At 54.2% G+C, this 16691-nt stretch overlaps 1 protein-coding gene across 3 annotated transcripts in view; it reads right to left on the bottom strand.

The window, feature by feature from the left end:
- Positions 1–16691, bottom strand: part of PMEPA1 (prostate transmembrane protein, androgen induced 1) — a 57629-nt gene extending 40938 nt beyond the window's left edge. The window contains exon 1 of one of the 3 annotated variants that reach the window (XM_070472472.1): positions 16611–16691. Coding sequence is in view for 2 of the 3 variants with exons in the window: in XM_070472469.1 (XP_070328570.1) it covers positions 15643–15757 (115 nt within the window). In the remaining variant the exon portion in view is untranslated. Of the gene's footprint in view, positions 1–15602; positions 16298–16610 lie in introns of those variants that run through there. The other 2 variants (XM_070472470.1, XM_070472469.1) reach the window with 2 other exon arrangements.

Genomic DNA, 16691 nt, shown 5'->3' with positions numbered 1-16691 from the left:
CTATAATTGCTTATTAAAGACCCCCGAGGACTCCTTGGTAAGTGCACCTTAAACATCACTTCAACCAGCTTTCCTGAGCTTTGCCATTTCCAAATACCCTGTTACAGGAATTTAAATTTCTTGATATCTAAAAAAAGTAAATATTCAATCCCTTTGACTACGTAGCCTTGTTTTAAGCAACACTCATGAAATCAATGATGCACTTTGCTTGTCCCATCCTTCCTAATTTACATTCAACATCTTTTAACCTAAAAACATAACTATTAAATCTAAAATGCCCGTCCACATGCCATCTAAGGTTTTCTCATGGGCTGCCAGTCGGTTTGGGGTCTGTCAACTTCTCTGAACTTACAAGGTCAGGAGGTTATGACTCAAGTGGTATCATGGGGGTCCCAGATCTAACTCAGTCAATTATCCTTGTGTGCCCTTTGGCAAGTGACTCCTGTCCTCTGAGCCTTGGACTGTCTGCCCATCTGAAAAACAAGTCTAGTAACAGCAGCTCCTGCAAAGCTGCATGTGGCATGGTGCCTGGCATTCAGTAAATACCTGCAAGTGAGCTGTGTGTTGTCACATGCAGCCCAGAGAGTCAGAACACTTACTAGCATCCCCATTTTACAGATGAAGAACTGAGGCCTGGGGAGTGACAGAGCTGTGATTCTAAACGCATTCTGTCTCTAAAGCCACTCTGCGAGGGTCCTTTCCTTCTTCAGGCAACACTTGAGTCCAAGTGTCAAGGACCCCTTCTGCCAGCTCCACACTCTCCAATGAGGCATGCCCAACCCCCAGGACACACAGCTCCATCCCAAGGTCCGAACTGTCCATCGGCGTCAGCCAGCAGGAACTCAGCCTCAGTGCTCTCTGCCTCTGAGTAACCACCTTCCCAGACATGATTCACACCTGTCTGGGGTCACCCACATCCTCATTCCTTGCAGAGGAATGCGGGCCAGGTGAGGCAGGCTGGAGGACTGGCCTCTGCGGCTGGTGCAGTCGTGCCAGGTGGCAGCAGAAGTATGGCCTGCTAAGTTTCCAACGCCTCTGCCACCATCCTGAGCCCCCCATGCTGGAGCTGGACAGACGCCCAGGTCCTCGATGCCTGTTTATGGGGCTCAGATTCAGGTTATTAAACCTCTTCCCCATGAAGGCTCCTGGAATTCCACCATTAAACAGTCATTCCCTTGGGTTCATGTGCCCCTTTGACGAGGCTTTCCCCTGTGTGAACGGCAGCCCATGGTTCATCCATACAATGGAGAGCTGCTCAGAAATAAAGAGGAACCACAACCGAGACACATAACACGGACAGATCTCAAAGTCAGGAGGCTGACTAAAAGAAAGCAAACAAAAAGAACATACGGTGGGACTCCATTTATGCAAAGCTTTCCACTCGGAACATTTAATCTCTGGTGATGGAATCTGCAGTGACTGCCTCGGGGGGCAGGTGCGGAGAGGCAAGGGGCAGAGGGGCTTGTGAGGAGCCGGAAGGACCTTCCTCTCAACCTGGATGGTTGTCAGAGACATAGACACTTGCCCAAACTCATCACAGTGTACACTTAACGTCTGTGCACTTTGTGTCTATAAATTATACCTCAATAAACACATCACAGCAGGGGAAAACACAGATTCCAAGAGGAAGTTTAACAACTGAAGAGAAGAGAAGGGGCAGCTGGTGAGATCTGACTGGGCCTTTGCAGTGTCTTCCTTCTCACAAGAACCCTGGGTTTCAATTAAGCCTGTTTTACATGAACAAAATTAAGAAGGGAGAAGATGGGGAGAGACGGTAGGGGACAGAGGTTATGAGCAGGGATCATCGGGGGGCTTCAGTGATGGGAAAACCTTATGTCTGGAATAGTCTGCCTTCGGCTACAAGCCCACCAGTGCCCTGTTCCCGCCTCTGTGTGATGCCCCTTCAAGAAGCAAGGTGCCACCCCCATGAAGCAGAAACCCACAGAGAGTTAAACCAAGAATGCAGGAGGTAAAAGGAGGGGGCAGATCCAGTCGAAGGCCAGGTTTCAGGCCATGTCTGGCAGCCACAGGGAGCAGAAGAGGAAGCCAGGACACTGGGTGCTCATCCTCATCCTGGTGAAACCAGGCGCCCCACCGTTACCCAACAGACAGTAACATACAGCCCCTGGCTACCACTCAAGCCACCAGGCCCCAGACCAACCCCCTGCAACATGGCGAACAGAGGCCTCAGGTGTTGCTTGGCTGTTCAAGCACCTGGCCTGGAACTCCAGACGGGTGCTGGAAGGCAAGGCCCGGGCCCCATGGGCCCGTCTGCCCGACTCATGGTGCAGCTTGCAAGCGTTGCTCCAGCCTGGCTTGCGTGGAGTCCCGCCAGCCCGCTGTCCTCACAGTGATGACATTATTAGTGGCAGTGCTCCCATCAGCCACAGAAGGGTTTCATGCCCAGGTTTCCGGTACTTCCTCAACTGTATCTCAGTTCCTCTATCTGCAAGCACTGCCGAGTGGGGGCCAGCCCAGTGGGATTTAACCCTAGCTGCACCCTGGAATTCCCTGGGGAGTTTTAAGAAGCCCTGCTCCCACCCTGGGGTGCGTCTGAGGATCAGGGTTGCAGAGGCACTGTGGCTGTGGCTTCCACAGTCAGCAGAACGGAGAAGAGCAGGGTTGAGAAGGGGACTGGAGAGGGTCCTCGGTGGGAATGGTCTCCGGACCCTCTTCTCACGCTTCTGCCGAGGGCCCAGCACCCCACAGGTCATCATGACCCCTTTCTCCTGTCAGCGGCAATCCAACCCAGGATAGAGCCCTGCTCCCGCTGGCCCCGAGCCCCGGGATGGCTGCCCATGACCATTCCAAGAAGGAGAGTGTGTGGAGGAGGGAGGAACAGGACGCCAGGCCAGCTGCAAAAGCCGGAGGGCAAAGGCAGGAGGCCTGAAGTCAGCCACACCAGCACACGGGTGACAGGTGGTTATAAAGCTGGGGGGAGACACTCTGGAGCCCAGCGGCCCAAGATCAAGTCCTGCTCTGCTCCAGGCTGGCGATCTCCGCACCCTGGCACGTGCCCCGGCTCCGCCTCCTCCATGCCAACAAGGCTGCCACAGGGCGTGCATGATGCTCAGTGAGCATCCGAGACCATCAGCAGGACTAGCTGGGGTTCGAAAAGCCACGAAGGCGATCGCCAAAAAAATAAAACAAAGTAAGTCACTGGGAGCTCAGTCCCCAGATACTGACTGCCCAGCTTCTCTCCTCTCCTGCTCTTTTTTCTGAATCCCATCCCCATCTCCTGAGTCTATTCCAGAGAAGGGTCCAGAGCTCATTCTCACTAGAGTGTAAAGGAACTCCACAATACACATTCAAGGTGAAAACAGAGGTTTCTGTGATGTTTGAGTTGGTGACCCTGACTGTAAAGAAAGACAACTGAAGTACTGTCTGGGGGGGTGAGAGTAACACCGGTAGGGGTCTCGTTCCAGATCTCACCAGGAACAAGTCCAGAGAACTGTGAGGAACCCAGGCCTGACAGCGGAAGCTGGGATTTGGGTCACATCGAGGTGGCGGCACAGCCTTAGATCTGACAGTAGGGACGGTTCCTGACTTGTCAGGCAGCCCAAGGGCCTCCGTGTAACATGCTAAGCAGACGGGGAGTATCGGTGGCTGTGTTCAGGAGTGATTCCTCCTCTTCCAGGATTTCCACAGCCCTTGCTGCTCCCCCATGCTGGGATCGATTAGCAATGTCTGTCACGGGCAACAAGGGGAGTGCTGGCTCAAATGCCATGTACTCATTCTTGATCCACACTGTGAAAGTCACAAAGCAGCTCACGAGGTACCAGCTGGATTCTCTTCTAACTATGTTAAAGACATAGAGGAGCTGGGAATCCACAGATACCTGAGCTGATGCAGAGGACAGGAAATAATGGAACAAGTCACACGGACAAAATAAACCGGACAAGAGGACATCGGGAGAATGGGCCGCAGGAAGGAATATTCCTTATCTCAACAGACCAACTTCTGGATTATGCACTAGCAGGCAGGGCCTAGATTTATGTGGACGATTGGAGGTTGGAATCATAATTGTACCTCTAGGCCACGTAGCAGGTGACTCTAATCACACTCCGGATGGGAGGACAGTGACATTTTTATTTAGGGCCAAAAGTAACTAATAAAACTAGACACAATAGCAGCTCCACCTGTAAGTCTTCACATACTAAAGGTTAATGCAGTCTTGACAACTGCAAACATCTAATAACTATCCTCATTAGAGAAATGGAGAGGGGATAGGAGTGGCCCCTGGCCCTTGCATGTGTATTGTGTGTATTCAGTCACTAAGTCGTGTCTGACTCTTTGCGACCCCATGGACTGTAGCCTGTCAGGCTCCTCTGTCCATGGGATTCTCCAGGCAAGAATACTGGAATGGGTTACCATTTCCTTCTCCAGGGGCTCTTCCTGACCCAGGGATCGAGCTTGCCTCTCTTACATTGGCAGGCAGATTCTTTACCACTTGAACCACCTAGGAAGACCCTTAAGCCTGGATATTTAAACTGTTCCATGGTGGACCCAGGGCAGAGACTTTTTAAAAAGGCAACATTCTCTGCCTTTGCAGCTTTTGGGTTGAAACTCTGCTCGAGGCTTGATGGGGGTGTCCTTACATGTCAGCCTGCTCAGAGATTGGCATCCATAAATGTGGGAGAGATATACCCAAGATAGGAGTGCATTTAGTTGTGGTCCATCAACAGTGGCAAATGTAGGGATGCTCAAAGGGCTGGCCAGTGTTATTTAATCGGTTATACTCACCAATGTAATTGACACCCTCCCCATCACCTCAATACAGCCACCTCCCTCTCCCATACCATAAACAGATTAGGAAAAATCGTTTCCCTATGGCCGTGACCCCCGTCGGCTGCTCGGTTCAGCCCCTTATGAATCACCCTGGGCTCACCGCGACGGCATTCTGAAATGACTGCATGATAACGGGGCAGCACAGACACCAATAAATGAATCATGCCTTCCCCAGGACCAAACCTTTGGCTTTTACAGACACCAATTACAAAGGAGAAAGAAAAGAACAAAGAAATTACTCAGGGTGTTTGCACAAAGTTGATTCATAGGTTTACAGAATTATTACCGACTAAACTGTTTTCAGGAAGGCAATTAGACCTATGACCAACCTGAATTCTCAGACTTGGGAATTTGCAAAACGGGGGCGCTGGCAGTCCTGCAGGGCTCCCCAGGCTGAAAGGAGCCTCCCTGCCCCAGCTTCACTTTCTACTTTCTTTTGGACAGTTGTTTAAGACCTTAAAATGTATAGCCACATGAGCGATGTCTGGAAGTAAGCACATATGCACCGAGTCTTACCAAATGTCTTGGTATTAACGTTTATTTCATTTATCTAAGTGTAGCAGCCACAACAGACCATACAGATTCTCCTTTCCCTGGTCAGGGTTTTGAAACACATGACCTACAGTCACCAAACTCTTCTGTCACTTCTCAACTGACATCCACTGGAGGAATATTGGCTACTCTACCTGGCATAAAATTTGGGTTGATTCAGAAACAGTTTGTGGTGGCCACGTGCAAATTCTGAGCTTCCCCAGTGGACATGTAGCCTCTGGGACTGATCAACCCACAAGGGCTTGGGTTAATGCTTGTTGACCAGGCATCTGAACCTTATGGGGCAGCTTTTATTGTTGTACTTTAGTTGCTAAGCCGTGTCTGACTTTTTTTCGACCTCATGGACTGTGGCTCCCTGCCATGCTCCTCTGTCCATGGGATTCTCCAGGCAAGAATACTGGAGTGGGTGGTCATTTCCTTCTCCAGGGGACCTTCCTGACCCAAGAACTGAGCCCGTGACTTGATGCTTGTGGGCCAGGCATCTGAACCTTATGGGGCAGCTTGAGCACAGCAGAAAGCATCCCCATCAGCAGTGTCTGACTCTGGTGGGCAAAGTCCCATGAGTGAGAATAAACCTGAGCTCACCGCTGGCTGATACTCTTGGGCGGCAGCCCGTCTTACCAGCAGCTGCCTGGACCATCTCGGGCAATGCAGGACAAAGGGGCAGTGGGGCTGTCCTGCAAAATCCACTCTGGATGAGCAGTTGGCAACCAGGTACCCAAGATGAGTGGGGCTGAGAAAACCTCTTTAGAGAAAGGACAGTTTCTATGCCGCACATGTGCAGGAAAACGGACTCAGCGACCACTTCTATTGCTTCCGAAGACAGAGCCTGAGAGGCCTGATTTCGTCTCCAAGGGAGCCCAGGGCAAAGCCAAGGAAAGCCTCAGGTTCAGTCCTGAGCACAGGGAGAGGTGGGGAGGTCCCCCCACGGCCTTGAGTAGAGGGACCTCAGAGATGTCTCCTAGTCTTGGGTGGAATGCACCCATCTTAAAATTTTCTGCATGTTTTATCCTACAAATATATGTATTTCTTATATCCAATGATACATGGTTTTATGGGCTTCCCTGGTGGCTCATGGTAAAGAATCCGCCTACAGTGAAAGAGACATAGGAGATGTGGGTTCGATCCCTGCATCAGGAAAATTCCCTGGAGGAGGGCATGGCAACCAACTCCAGTATTCTTGCCTGGAGAATCCCACGGACAGAGGAGCCTGGATGGCTACTGTCCACAGGGCCAAAAAGCACCGGAAACAACTGAAGCAACTGAGCAAACATGCATGAACATGGTTTTATATATTAAAACATGTATTTCTGTATCCTTAACCACTGACACCCAAACAGATTCATGGCTGAATGTGTCACTTTGGTCCCCACCTGCAAAGCCAGGGATGGAAACACCAGCTCCTGTAGACCTTGAGGACCAACAGAGACTCTCCTGTTCCTAAAGCCTGACGTGACCTGCACGTGTTCCCCCATCTGTATGGTCAAGGTTGGCAGGCAGGCCAAGGGCCAGGAGTTTACAGAACCTCACTGTGGGCTCCCAGTGGCCCTGGGGGAAATGAAGGAACACCATAATCTACTCTTTCACCCACTGTTTCACTGTTTATTGAATATCTACTCTGTGCCAATATCATGCAGAAGTGATGTCCATCCCAAGTAGAATGTGGCACTGCTGCCAGCCCCCATCACCACCAAAGTCCATATCAGGGACAAAAGATACGGGACCACTTCTCCAAACATCGAAGGGAAGCTGGTGCCTCAAATCCACATGACTCTTAATGGTTCAGTTGTACCTATCCAGCCCTGGGGAGCCGAGCACTGGTGCCACGCGTGGAGCACCAGGAGGTGTTTCTAGAGGACAGTGGACAGTGGGACATTAAAGCTGGCTTGTGGAGGTCAGAGTCACTCAGATTTTACACTCATTACCAAATAAGTAAAGCTCTCTTTTCTGCCCGGAGAGCCGTTTCCCAAGCCCACTGATACAACAGTACACTGACTGTAGTTATGAATGTATCTGAGGGCTTCCCTAGTGGCTTAGATGGTAAAAAATCTGCCTGCAGTGCAGGAGACCCAGATTTGACCCCTGGGTCAGGAAGACATCCTGGAGAAGGGAATGGTAACCTACTTCAGCATTTTTGCCTGGAGAATCCCATGGACAGAGGAGCCTGGTGGGCTACAGTGCATGGGGTCACAAGAGTCAGACACGACTGAGTGACAAGCACTTTCACTTTTTCTTCCCATAAATACATCTGAAGGGAAAGAAGAGAAAATCAGACTCCACATTTCCTGATGCTTTCAACATGGGAGCAAGTGTAGTGGAGAGGCTCCGACAATAAGTCCAGAGACTTATCCCTTCTTCCTTCCACCCCTACCCCAATGAAAAACAAATACATTATCAGACTCTATGGGAAAATTAGGAAGATCCAGTCAATACCTGGAACCTCACAGTAGCTGCCTCACCCCTTCCAATCCACGGGTCTCACAGTCACGTTGGGGCCAACATCAAGTGGAAAGGGCAACTGAAAAACACCCCAAGTCTGAAGCAAGTGTGTGCAGAAAAGAGGTGCCCTGGAAATCCTCCTTCTGGGGATGTGGGGCAGGTCCTGGTGATATGCCTTTGTCACTTCTAAGCTCTTGCGTGTGTGCTCAGTCGTGTCCAACTCTTTTGCGACCCCATGAACTGTAGCCCGCCAGGCTCTTCTGTTCATGGGATTCTCCCAGGCAAGAATACTGGAGTGGGTTGCCATTTCCTTCTCCAGGGGATCTTCCTGACCCAAGGACCGAACTTGAGTCTCCTGCACTGGCAGGTGGATTCTTTACCACTGCACCACCTGGGAAGCCTAGTGGCACTAAAGTGACACTGGGAGACCCCCAACCTCCCTGGGCAAGGCGGCGGTGGCAGGGGCGTGTCTGCGTGGGCTTCTGCACCTGCCCCCACGTGCGGCTCTGAGGTCTTCAGGCGAGATGGTGGGAGGAGGATGGGAGGGGGCACAACTTCCTGCCCCAAACAGTGGAAATCTCTCTAGTATTCAAAACGGCATTTTGTGCCAGAGGTGCTTTTGATTGCTGGGCAACTGTCTTGACAATTTCTGAAGTAGGTGTTAGCTTGCCCTCTGTTCTGCAGAGGGGCAAGTGGAGGCCCAGGATGGAACCCCAAAAGGATGGTCTTGCAGGTCTACATCCTGACCACATCCTGTCCTGCCTGGAATCTTTTAGGAGTCTGTCTGTCCCGCCCCACTCCCTTCCATCCCCCCTCATACACAAGGTACCAACCTGGTTCAGGATATAATGAACAAAACCGATACTATCTCCAACCTCTTGGCACTTGGTAACCAGAAGAGAGAGAGATGCCACAACTCATTACACAACATTCAACAATACGGACAGGTCTGGAAGGAGAGACCCACAGAGGGCTCTTGGAGCCCAAACAGGAATGACTAGTCTGGGATGCCCTGCTCCACGCAGGTCCCCTGTAAAGTCTAGATACTCATCATTTCACCTTGGCCAGAAGGCTGGCATGCCCAGACCCCGGATGACCTGGAAATTCTGGAAAAGTAGATATGGCCCCTCCAGGGACAGTCCTGGGTGACTTTCCAAGCCCCTGACACCAGATCGGATGGTGGTAGTTTGGAGGTGGGGGAAGGAGCTGGAGACAGCAATAGCCTGATGCAAGACATGTGTTTGATGCAGACCTTTCCAATGAACAGTCTGCCAGCGCACTGTTAGAGTGAAAAGGACACAACTGTGTGCCTGAGATTTGTTGGTGCTTCTCCCTAATGAATGGGAGTTGGCGTGGTGTCATGGGGAAGAAATCACGGGAGCATGGGCTGCAGGGCCAGGGAACTGAGATATGAATCCCAGCAAAACATCAGTTCCTGGCTGTGTGACCTGGAGCAAGTGTCTTACCCTCTCTGATCCCCACTATTTGCATCTACAAATTGGTGACAGCAACAGCTCTCACAGAGTTGTTTTGAAGATGGAGAAAAATGCGTCACCAGTGCCTGGCACATAATAAGCTCTCCATATCCAGCTAGGAAAGGGAGTGGAAACAAAAATCCATCAGTCACCCTGGAAACAGAAGACAGAAGCTGCTCTGTGGCTCTGGGAAAGCCTGGGGATGCCCCAAACCTTTCTCGGCCTCTCTCGGGGTGCCGAAGCCCCAGCTCCTGTTGGGGCCACTCCAGGCCAATTCCCAGCTTGCCGACAGACACCTCACGGGTGCCTGAGGAGGCCCTGGCGAGATCCCATGGTGTCAGGGTTTGATTTTGTGCTGTCACCCAAACGAAAGAGAAGTTGACGCGACTTCAGACGCAGGTGGCTCAGAGGCTGAGACGTGAGGATCTGCCCCCCTCCCCGAAAAGAAGATTAGAGTATCTTTATGATGGACACCCCCTGGTCCCCGTACAGTCACTTGTTAAAAATGGAAATGAATTTTCAAAACAAGAGCCTCACACCATTTTGAGTCTCTGGGCTGTGAGCTCCCATCTTAAGGAATGGATCCAGTGGGTATTTGAGGTCAGGGTGGTGCTGACTTCAGGGCCTCACACAGCCCCAGAGCCCAGCTTCTGCCTCCAAAGTGGACTGTGGGCTCCACGAACCCAGCAGGGGACCCTAAGAGATGTCTGGAGCTTCTAGACCAAGGGCGGATGTGCTGGGGGTTTGCCAGCCAGAAACTATGACACACACAAATATTCAGTCACCTCCATTCTCAAGGTCATGGTCCCGCGTGGGCCTGTTCATTCCAACATTCCCAGCCAATTCTGGCACCCCAGGCTCAGAGTGGGGAAACCCTCTTCTGAAGGTCTTCTCAACAGGTGAAGGGCCACAGTGTGACCACTGGGGACAGGACGAGTAGGTCATTGGGCCAAGTCCACCAATGTCACCGCCGACCCCCAGGAACACAGGGTGCAAACAGCAGGCCAGACTCCTCGAGAATTCTCACAACACCCCAGCACATGGGAGCTGTTGTCACCTAGCCTGACAGATGGGCCGAGGGACAAGGGACATAGCCAGCATGCTGATATGGGGGCGGAGCTTCCATCCCTCTGGCTCTGAACCCACTGCGGTCCTCTGGCTGGAAAGGGTCTGCGAGCAGGTGAGAAAACAAGGAATTGCTTGTACTTAAAATCCAGGAGTTTTACAACAAAATCTAGCTCAGTCCCCTGAAACTGGGAGATCTGGCCTCACGGGGTCCATGTCCCTTTCGGCGGCACTTCTGTCCTTGGTTCTCTGCAGCCCCCCCTCCCCCGCCCTGAGGACAAGTTTGCCACCCTGAGCCGTCCCCTTTGGGCCTCGGGAAGCCCCCAAGCAGCAGGTACATCCTTTCTGCTCCACAGGTACACAAATACAAAGGGGCATGTGGCACACAGAGCACCCAGCCCTACCCCAACCAAGGGTACCTCATACGCACACACAGGCACACGTGCATACAACTCCTTTTATAAAGCACAGAATGGGTCCTTAGCCTTGATCTGCTACTCAGCACATGCGCCACACAAGAGCCCAAGGCCGGCAGGAATATAGCCTCCAACACTCAACCTGTCAGAGCTCCTCTTTGTTCAGGATCCCAGGTGCCCAGCTGCCTGCCAACTTCTCTGTGGGTGATAACACGAGAGGAGACAATGCCACGCGGGCCCTCCTGGTGGGGGTCCACCACCAGCACCCTCCTCTCCAACACTTTCCTATGATTTGACAATTGCTGGAATCATAAGCATTTAAAAACCCTGGCCCTGGGCTAGATGAGGTGGGGCAGGTACATGGAGGCGGGTACCTAGGCACACCTGAGCTGATTGCTCTGGGATTACTGGGGTGCACGTGATCTTTCACATCTTGCAGTCCCAAACATAAGAAGTTCCCCCCCACTCCTTGCCACCAGCCTCCTCTCCCCTGCAGCCTCACCCACAGCTCTGTCTCCCTTCTCTTTTGAAGGGAGAGTGCATATATTTGCACAACTCATCGGGGAGGAAGTGTGTGTGCACTTTTTCCCTTTTTATTTTTCTCACATGCCCAGAAGAAGCTGTAACCATTCCCAACCCCAAGAGAAGCTGGCAGGAAAGGCAGAAAGGGGTAGCAGCTGACTGTGTGAACCCATATGTGTGTGTGTGTGTGTTTGCATGCCGAGGGGTGTGTGTGCACATGCACGTGTGTGCCTGTGTAAGCATGTGTGCACAAGAGCCACTAGTTATTCTGTGTTTTGACAAACACTAAGCTCACCCCTGACCTCAGGTCACACTGGGCGACATAGCTGGCTTGACCCAGGCCTCCTGGGAAGACATGGCCCAGGGCCTGACCTGAGATCCAGTCAAAACTCAGCCTCTTGCAGCACCTCAACCTAAAACCCAGACAGAAAACATGTGGGTTAAAAGTCCCAACTGAGAGGGCCCACGGGTATAAAAGCTGGTGTTGAATCAATAGTTTAACCAGAAACCTGAAATATCTGTCTTCACGGCTGCCTGCGTCTTTCATGGTGGTAAAAGCAAATTCAAGGTGAAAACCAGAAATTTCATCAAGAAGGAGCCCCAATCTTCCCCGTGTGGCACACAACAGGCCCTCAATAAAGGCTACGTGGATGAGTGGCAGATGCCAACTTGGGCTTCATGGGGACTGGTTTCGGAAGGAAACTGATGATCATCTCTGCCCTCCTCCCCAACCCAGTCCCCTTGGAAAAGCCAGTAACTGATTAAAACAGCGATGGTCAGCCAGGGACAATGTGCCTCTCAGAGGGCACCTGCCAAAGTCTGGAAACATTCTTGGTTGTTACAACTTGGTGGGGGGAGGACAATCCTATTCCTGATCTCTAGAGGGTAGAGGCCAGGATGCTGGGTGATACGCCAACACCCAAGACAACCGTCCCTTTAGTCCCAGCAAGGAACTGTCTGGCCCAGGCATCCTAGAGCCTGGGTTGACATTCCCCGGGATTCAAGTGTTACACATGCACAGCACACGTGCCACACAAACTGCCAGAAAATTGGGTTGTCCTAGGAGTTTCTGAGTCTCTGGTGCCCAAGAAGATTTTCGGGATCGGAGGAAAGGTCAGAGAAGAGGAATCAGAAGCTCATGATGCCAGTGTTTAAAAAATAAAAGCTCCCACATTAGACACTGCCGCAGAGGTGTAGGGCACAGTCAGGGCAGGGGCACCTCCCAGGATCCTCCTGAAATACTGCCACCAGAACCAACAGCTGGTTATTGTCTAGCCCCACAATTCAGTCTGTCCAGAAAGCAGAGTGAGCACCTGTCTGCCCCCAGAAGTCTCAAGCAGAAGCTGGAGGAGAAAGGGGGTGATTTCTAACAGACGCAGAAGAACTAAAAAGAGGTCAAAGAATGCCAAGAAAAATGCAAACATGTGCCAGGAGGAATACTTTCCTCAAAAGTCAGTGCATCTGACTCCTCAGTGATCACCTCTGGTGGGCTGTCACTCGAGCTGGCTGTGTCTGATTCCAAGACCCCTGGCTCATTTACAAAACGGGTATATTTTTTCAAGGGGTATGTTCTGGGAACAGTGAATTCCCGTCAGACTGCAGCCCTCCTTGAATCTCAGAAAAGAGGTGGGCCCCTGGAGAGTCTGGGCAGTGTCTTGTCAAAGTCAAGATGATCCTCAGAGCCCACCCAGTTCCCAGTCTCCCAGAGGCAAAGGAGATGCTGCTGATCTCCAGCCCGCAAGGTGAAGGTGGGTGGGCTCCTACTCTGGGGCCCCCATTCCATATTCAAGATGGAGTGTGCATTCCACGAGTACCTATGTCTAAGCATTGACTGCGGGCCTGGGCAAAGTTTTTCTCATTGTCACTTCCCTGCATCTCTGAATTGAGGGTATGAACCCCGAGTGTGAAATCTGGTGCCACTGAAGTCCACACCAGGGCCCAGCACTACTCAAGCCAGACACTGGAGGGGAGAGGTCTCATCATGAAAGATGGCAGAATTTGTTTGTTTTTTTCAACCATCACGGTGTCCTTTTTCAGATGAGAGAGCTAAGGCCCAGAGGACTTAAGGGCCATCTCTCTCCACCTGGGCACTGCCCTTCAGCCCACCTCCAAATCCAACTCTGACCTACCTGAACCCCCAACTGAGACCACGGGAAGTGCACAGTGGCCACTGTCCATTTCTTTCCTTCCTTTCATCCTTCCTTCCTCCTTTTTGTATAAAGAAACTCCAGGCCTTAAAGGCTTCCTCATCAGACCATTTCCGGGAAACCTGATTAGCACCTGCAACAAACTGTTATATTATACCTGCGCCTTACAGTCCGCTTCCCTCCCTGCCCTGGGCTTTCTTCCAGGAAGCAGGGGCCGTGTGTAAAAAATACACGGAACATGGTGACTAATGGGCCACCTCGGGGCCAGCTGGAGCAGGCCCGGGTTCCAGGCGCTAACCTCAAGGGTCCCTCTCGGATGCCGACGAGCAGCAGTCACAACAGGCAACAGACTTAACAGCCCCTCCGTGTCAGCCAAGTTAGGGCTAGTTAGCCCAAGAAGGCACAGAAATAAAAATGAATTTTTTAAAAAGTTCTGAACACAAAGGAAGAAGAATGGAACATTTGACTGTGCCCAGCCCTCATAATGGATAAGTTCTGGCTGCCAATGCCGACCTCTGGTGGGGCAGGGGGAGCTCCCTAAGGCAGCTTTACAGGAGGGGAAGAAATAAGGCACCACTGAAGGACGAGGCTCTCCAAACGTGTGCGAACATATTTTAATAATATCCTCGTGCATTTCATTAGCCTCCTGAGTTCACAAAGGGCCTTTGGAAGCAATCTGGTATAGTGCAACTCAATTCCGCAAACGCTGGCTCTGGGCAGGTTCTCCTGGCATCTCACTGGCCTGGCTCGGGGCAGCTGGGAGGGGTGGGGTGGGGGGGAGCAAGGCTTTCAATTCCAGGACTGGAGGGCGGGGAAGGTGGGGGGCGGGGGGGGGACCGGCAGATGGAAGGACCCACCACCAAAGCCAGCCAGCCTGCCCCAGCCTGGCCGGTCACGGGTTATTTTTACCTCTTGCGCTTCACTGTACAGGCTCAGGGGCCGAAAACTGTGGCAGCCGCCTGCGGAAACTGGCTTATGAGTCACCCAGTGACTGCCCTCGCCTTGGTGGCGGCTGCCTCTGGACTCCTGGTCCCAGCTGGAAGGCTGGCCCTTGCGGGGAAGGGCTGTGTGCCACCCCCGCCTGGGGTGACTGGGAGCAAAGACTGGGAATGTGAAGCTCAGAGAGGCAAGAGGTCCCCAAAAGGATGGGCAGGGGAAGGGGGTATAGGCTAGAAGGCAGTCCCCTGGGGGGTGGCAGTCAATTCACCACCTAGACCAAAGCCCACCTAGGTGGGCTACGGATGTTGGGACTCCAAGCTTATTCCCCGCTCAACTTCTTCGAGTGCAGGGCGAGTTAGCACCAAGCTTCAAACACTCCCCTCCCCACCCTAAGTCTACCTCCCCCTTTCGGAGCAAGTCAGTCCCAAATACAGACAGCCCCAAACTTTGACTCATTTGCAACCACCGTCCCAGCCAGACTGAGCCAAGCTGTCCAGACAGAGGCTATTTATAGGTGCGTCGGGGACACAGACACTCACACAATGACACACACTCAGGATCCACGTCTCGCCAGCGCTGAGCCCTGGACTCAGAAACCTGGACACAAATGGTCCCCAGACCCTCAGAAAGACGCACACACTCAAAAGAGGCACCCAGATCGGAACACCGAGGGACCCAGAGACCAAGAAGGCTCGGGCACACACTCCAGGGGCAGCCAGACACAGAGAGGGAAGCCGAGACCCAGACAGAGACACACAGTCAGAGCACACTCCACGGACGGCACGGAAACCCACTCACACAGACCGAGACCCACAGCGCCACGCACACTCCAGACACACACCCGGAGCTCCAGACACCGCGCAGGCCAGACAGTGTCTCACACGCCCGACTCCCCCCGCTGCCCCCAAGCCAAAGTTGATAAAGAGCCGGCCTAATTGCTCCATTGCGACTGCCCCTTAGGGAAATAAAATGGAAACTTCAAGGATCCACCCGCCCCAGCCCTCCCGCGCACGGCGCCCTGTCGCCCTCTGCGCCGCTCGGCCCCGGGTCCGAGTCCCGGCGGGCGGGGCGCGGGCAGCGGGGGCCGTGCCAGGCTCTCAGCGCCGCGGGACAAAGCCGGGCCGGCCGCCAGCTGCCGCGAGCCGGGAGGGCGCGCCCGGGGCGCGGCGGGCGCAGCCGGGGCGCAGGGCGCACAGCCCGAGGGGGCGCGCACGGCCCGGGCCCCCGCCCGCATCTGCATCTCGATTCGGGGTCCGAACCTGACGGGGCCTCCGGGGAGGGGGGCGCGGGGTCACTCACTGATCTCCATGCTCTGGAACAAAGAGCGTTTGCAGTTGCACGTGCAGGAGACATTGGGCTGCCCGGCGGCGGCGGCGGCGGCGGCGGTGCTGTTGACCCCCATCAAGCGGTGCATGGACGGCGCGGCGGCGCGGCGCGGGGCGCAGGGGGCTCGGGGGCGGCCGGGGGGGGCTCCGGCCGGCGCCCGGCGCTCGGGCCCCGCATGCAGGAGGCGCGCAGCGGGGAAGGCGCGCCCCGGCTCGCCGGGCTCCGGGCGCTGCCAAGTTACCGGGGCGCCGCGGGACTCAGTGCTCGGGGCCGCGCTCCTCTGCGCCCCCCCGGCTGCCCCTCCGCAGCCCCGGGGGCGTCCGCAGTGCCCGCGGGTGGCGTCCGGGAAATGGGCTGGCAGCCGGGGCGCGCGCTGCCGGCGGGGCTGAGCCTCTGCTGCTAGCTTCCCCCAGCCGAGCGCCTCCGCCGCCGCCGCCTCCTCCTCCTCATTCAAGTCCAAGGAGATCGGGTTTCGCTCCGAGACCGCGGTCGGAGGCAGGCAGACGGTCTGACGTCAGCGCTAGACGGGGCTGCCGGTTCCCACCGCGCGGGGGCCGGGGAGGGGGCGCGCGCTGCGCCAATCCCCGCCGAGGTTCTCCCGCACCCCCTCCCCGGGCCGCGGGGCGGGGTGACGGGGAAGGGGGCGGGCTCTTAAAGGGCCAGAGCAAAGCGGTCCGCGTAGACCCGGGACCCGCGCGGCGAAAGAAGGGTGCAGCATCCCCTCCCAAACGGCAGTCAGTTTGGAAGCTCTGCCCCGCGCAGGCCAGGCCCGGGAGAGCGGGATTGGGTCCCAGCCTTTGTGGGTGCGTTCCCCCCAACCCGAGGTCCTTGACCGAGGCTTTGGGGGGAAGCTTGTCCCCCTTCAAAGAAACACGAGGTCCCTCGGACTCCGGGCAGGGGAAATTAGGGAAAAGCGGGGAGCCCTTCAGGTCATCCGTTACCTGATTTCGCAGTCAACTCCCCGATTCCAGATCTGCAGCTCCAAGAGGCCCCAAGTCCACTGCGCCCCCCGCGCAATTTAT

Source organism: Odocoileus virginianus, chromosome 9, assembly GCF_023699985.2.
Source record: "Odocoileus virginianus isolate 20LAN1187 ecotype Illinois chromosome 9, Ovbor_1.2, whole genome shotgun sequence".
Lineage (NCBI taxonomy): Eukaryota > Metazoa > Chordata > Mammalia > Artiodactyla > Cervidae > Odocoileus > Odocoileus virginianus.
Note: the sequence above shows the minus strand (reverse complement) of the source record. Positions and strands in the feature narration are given on the sequence as shown.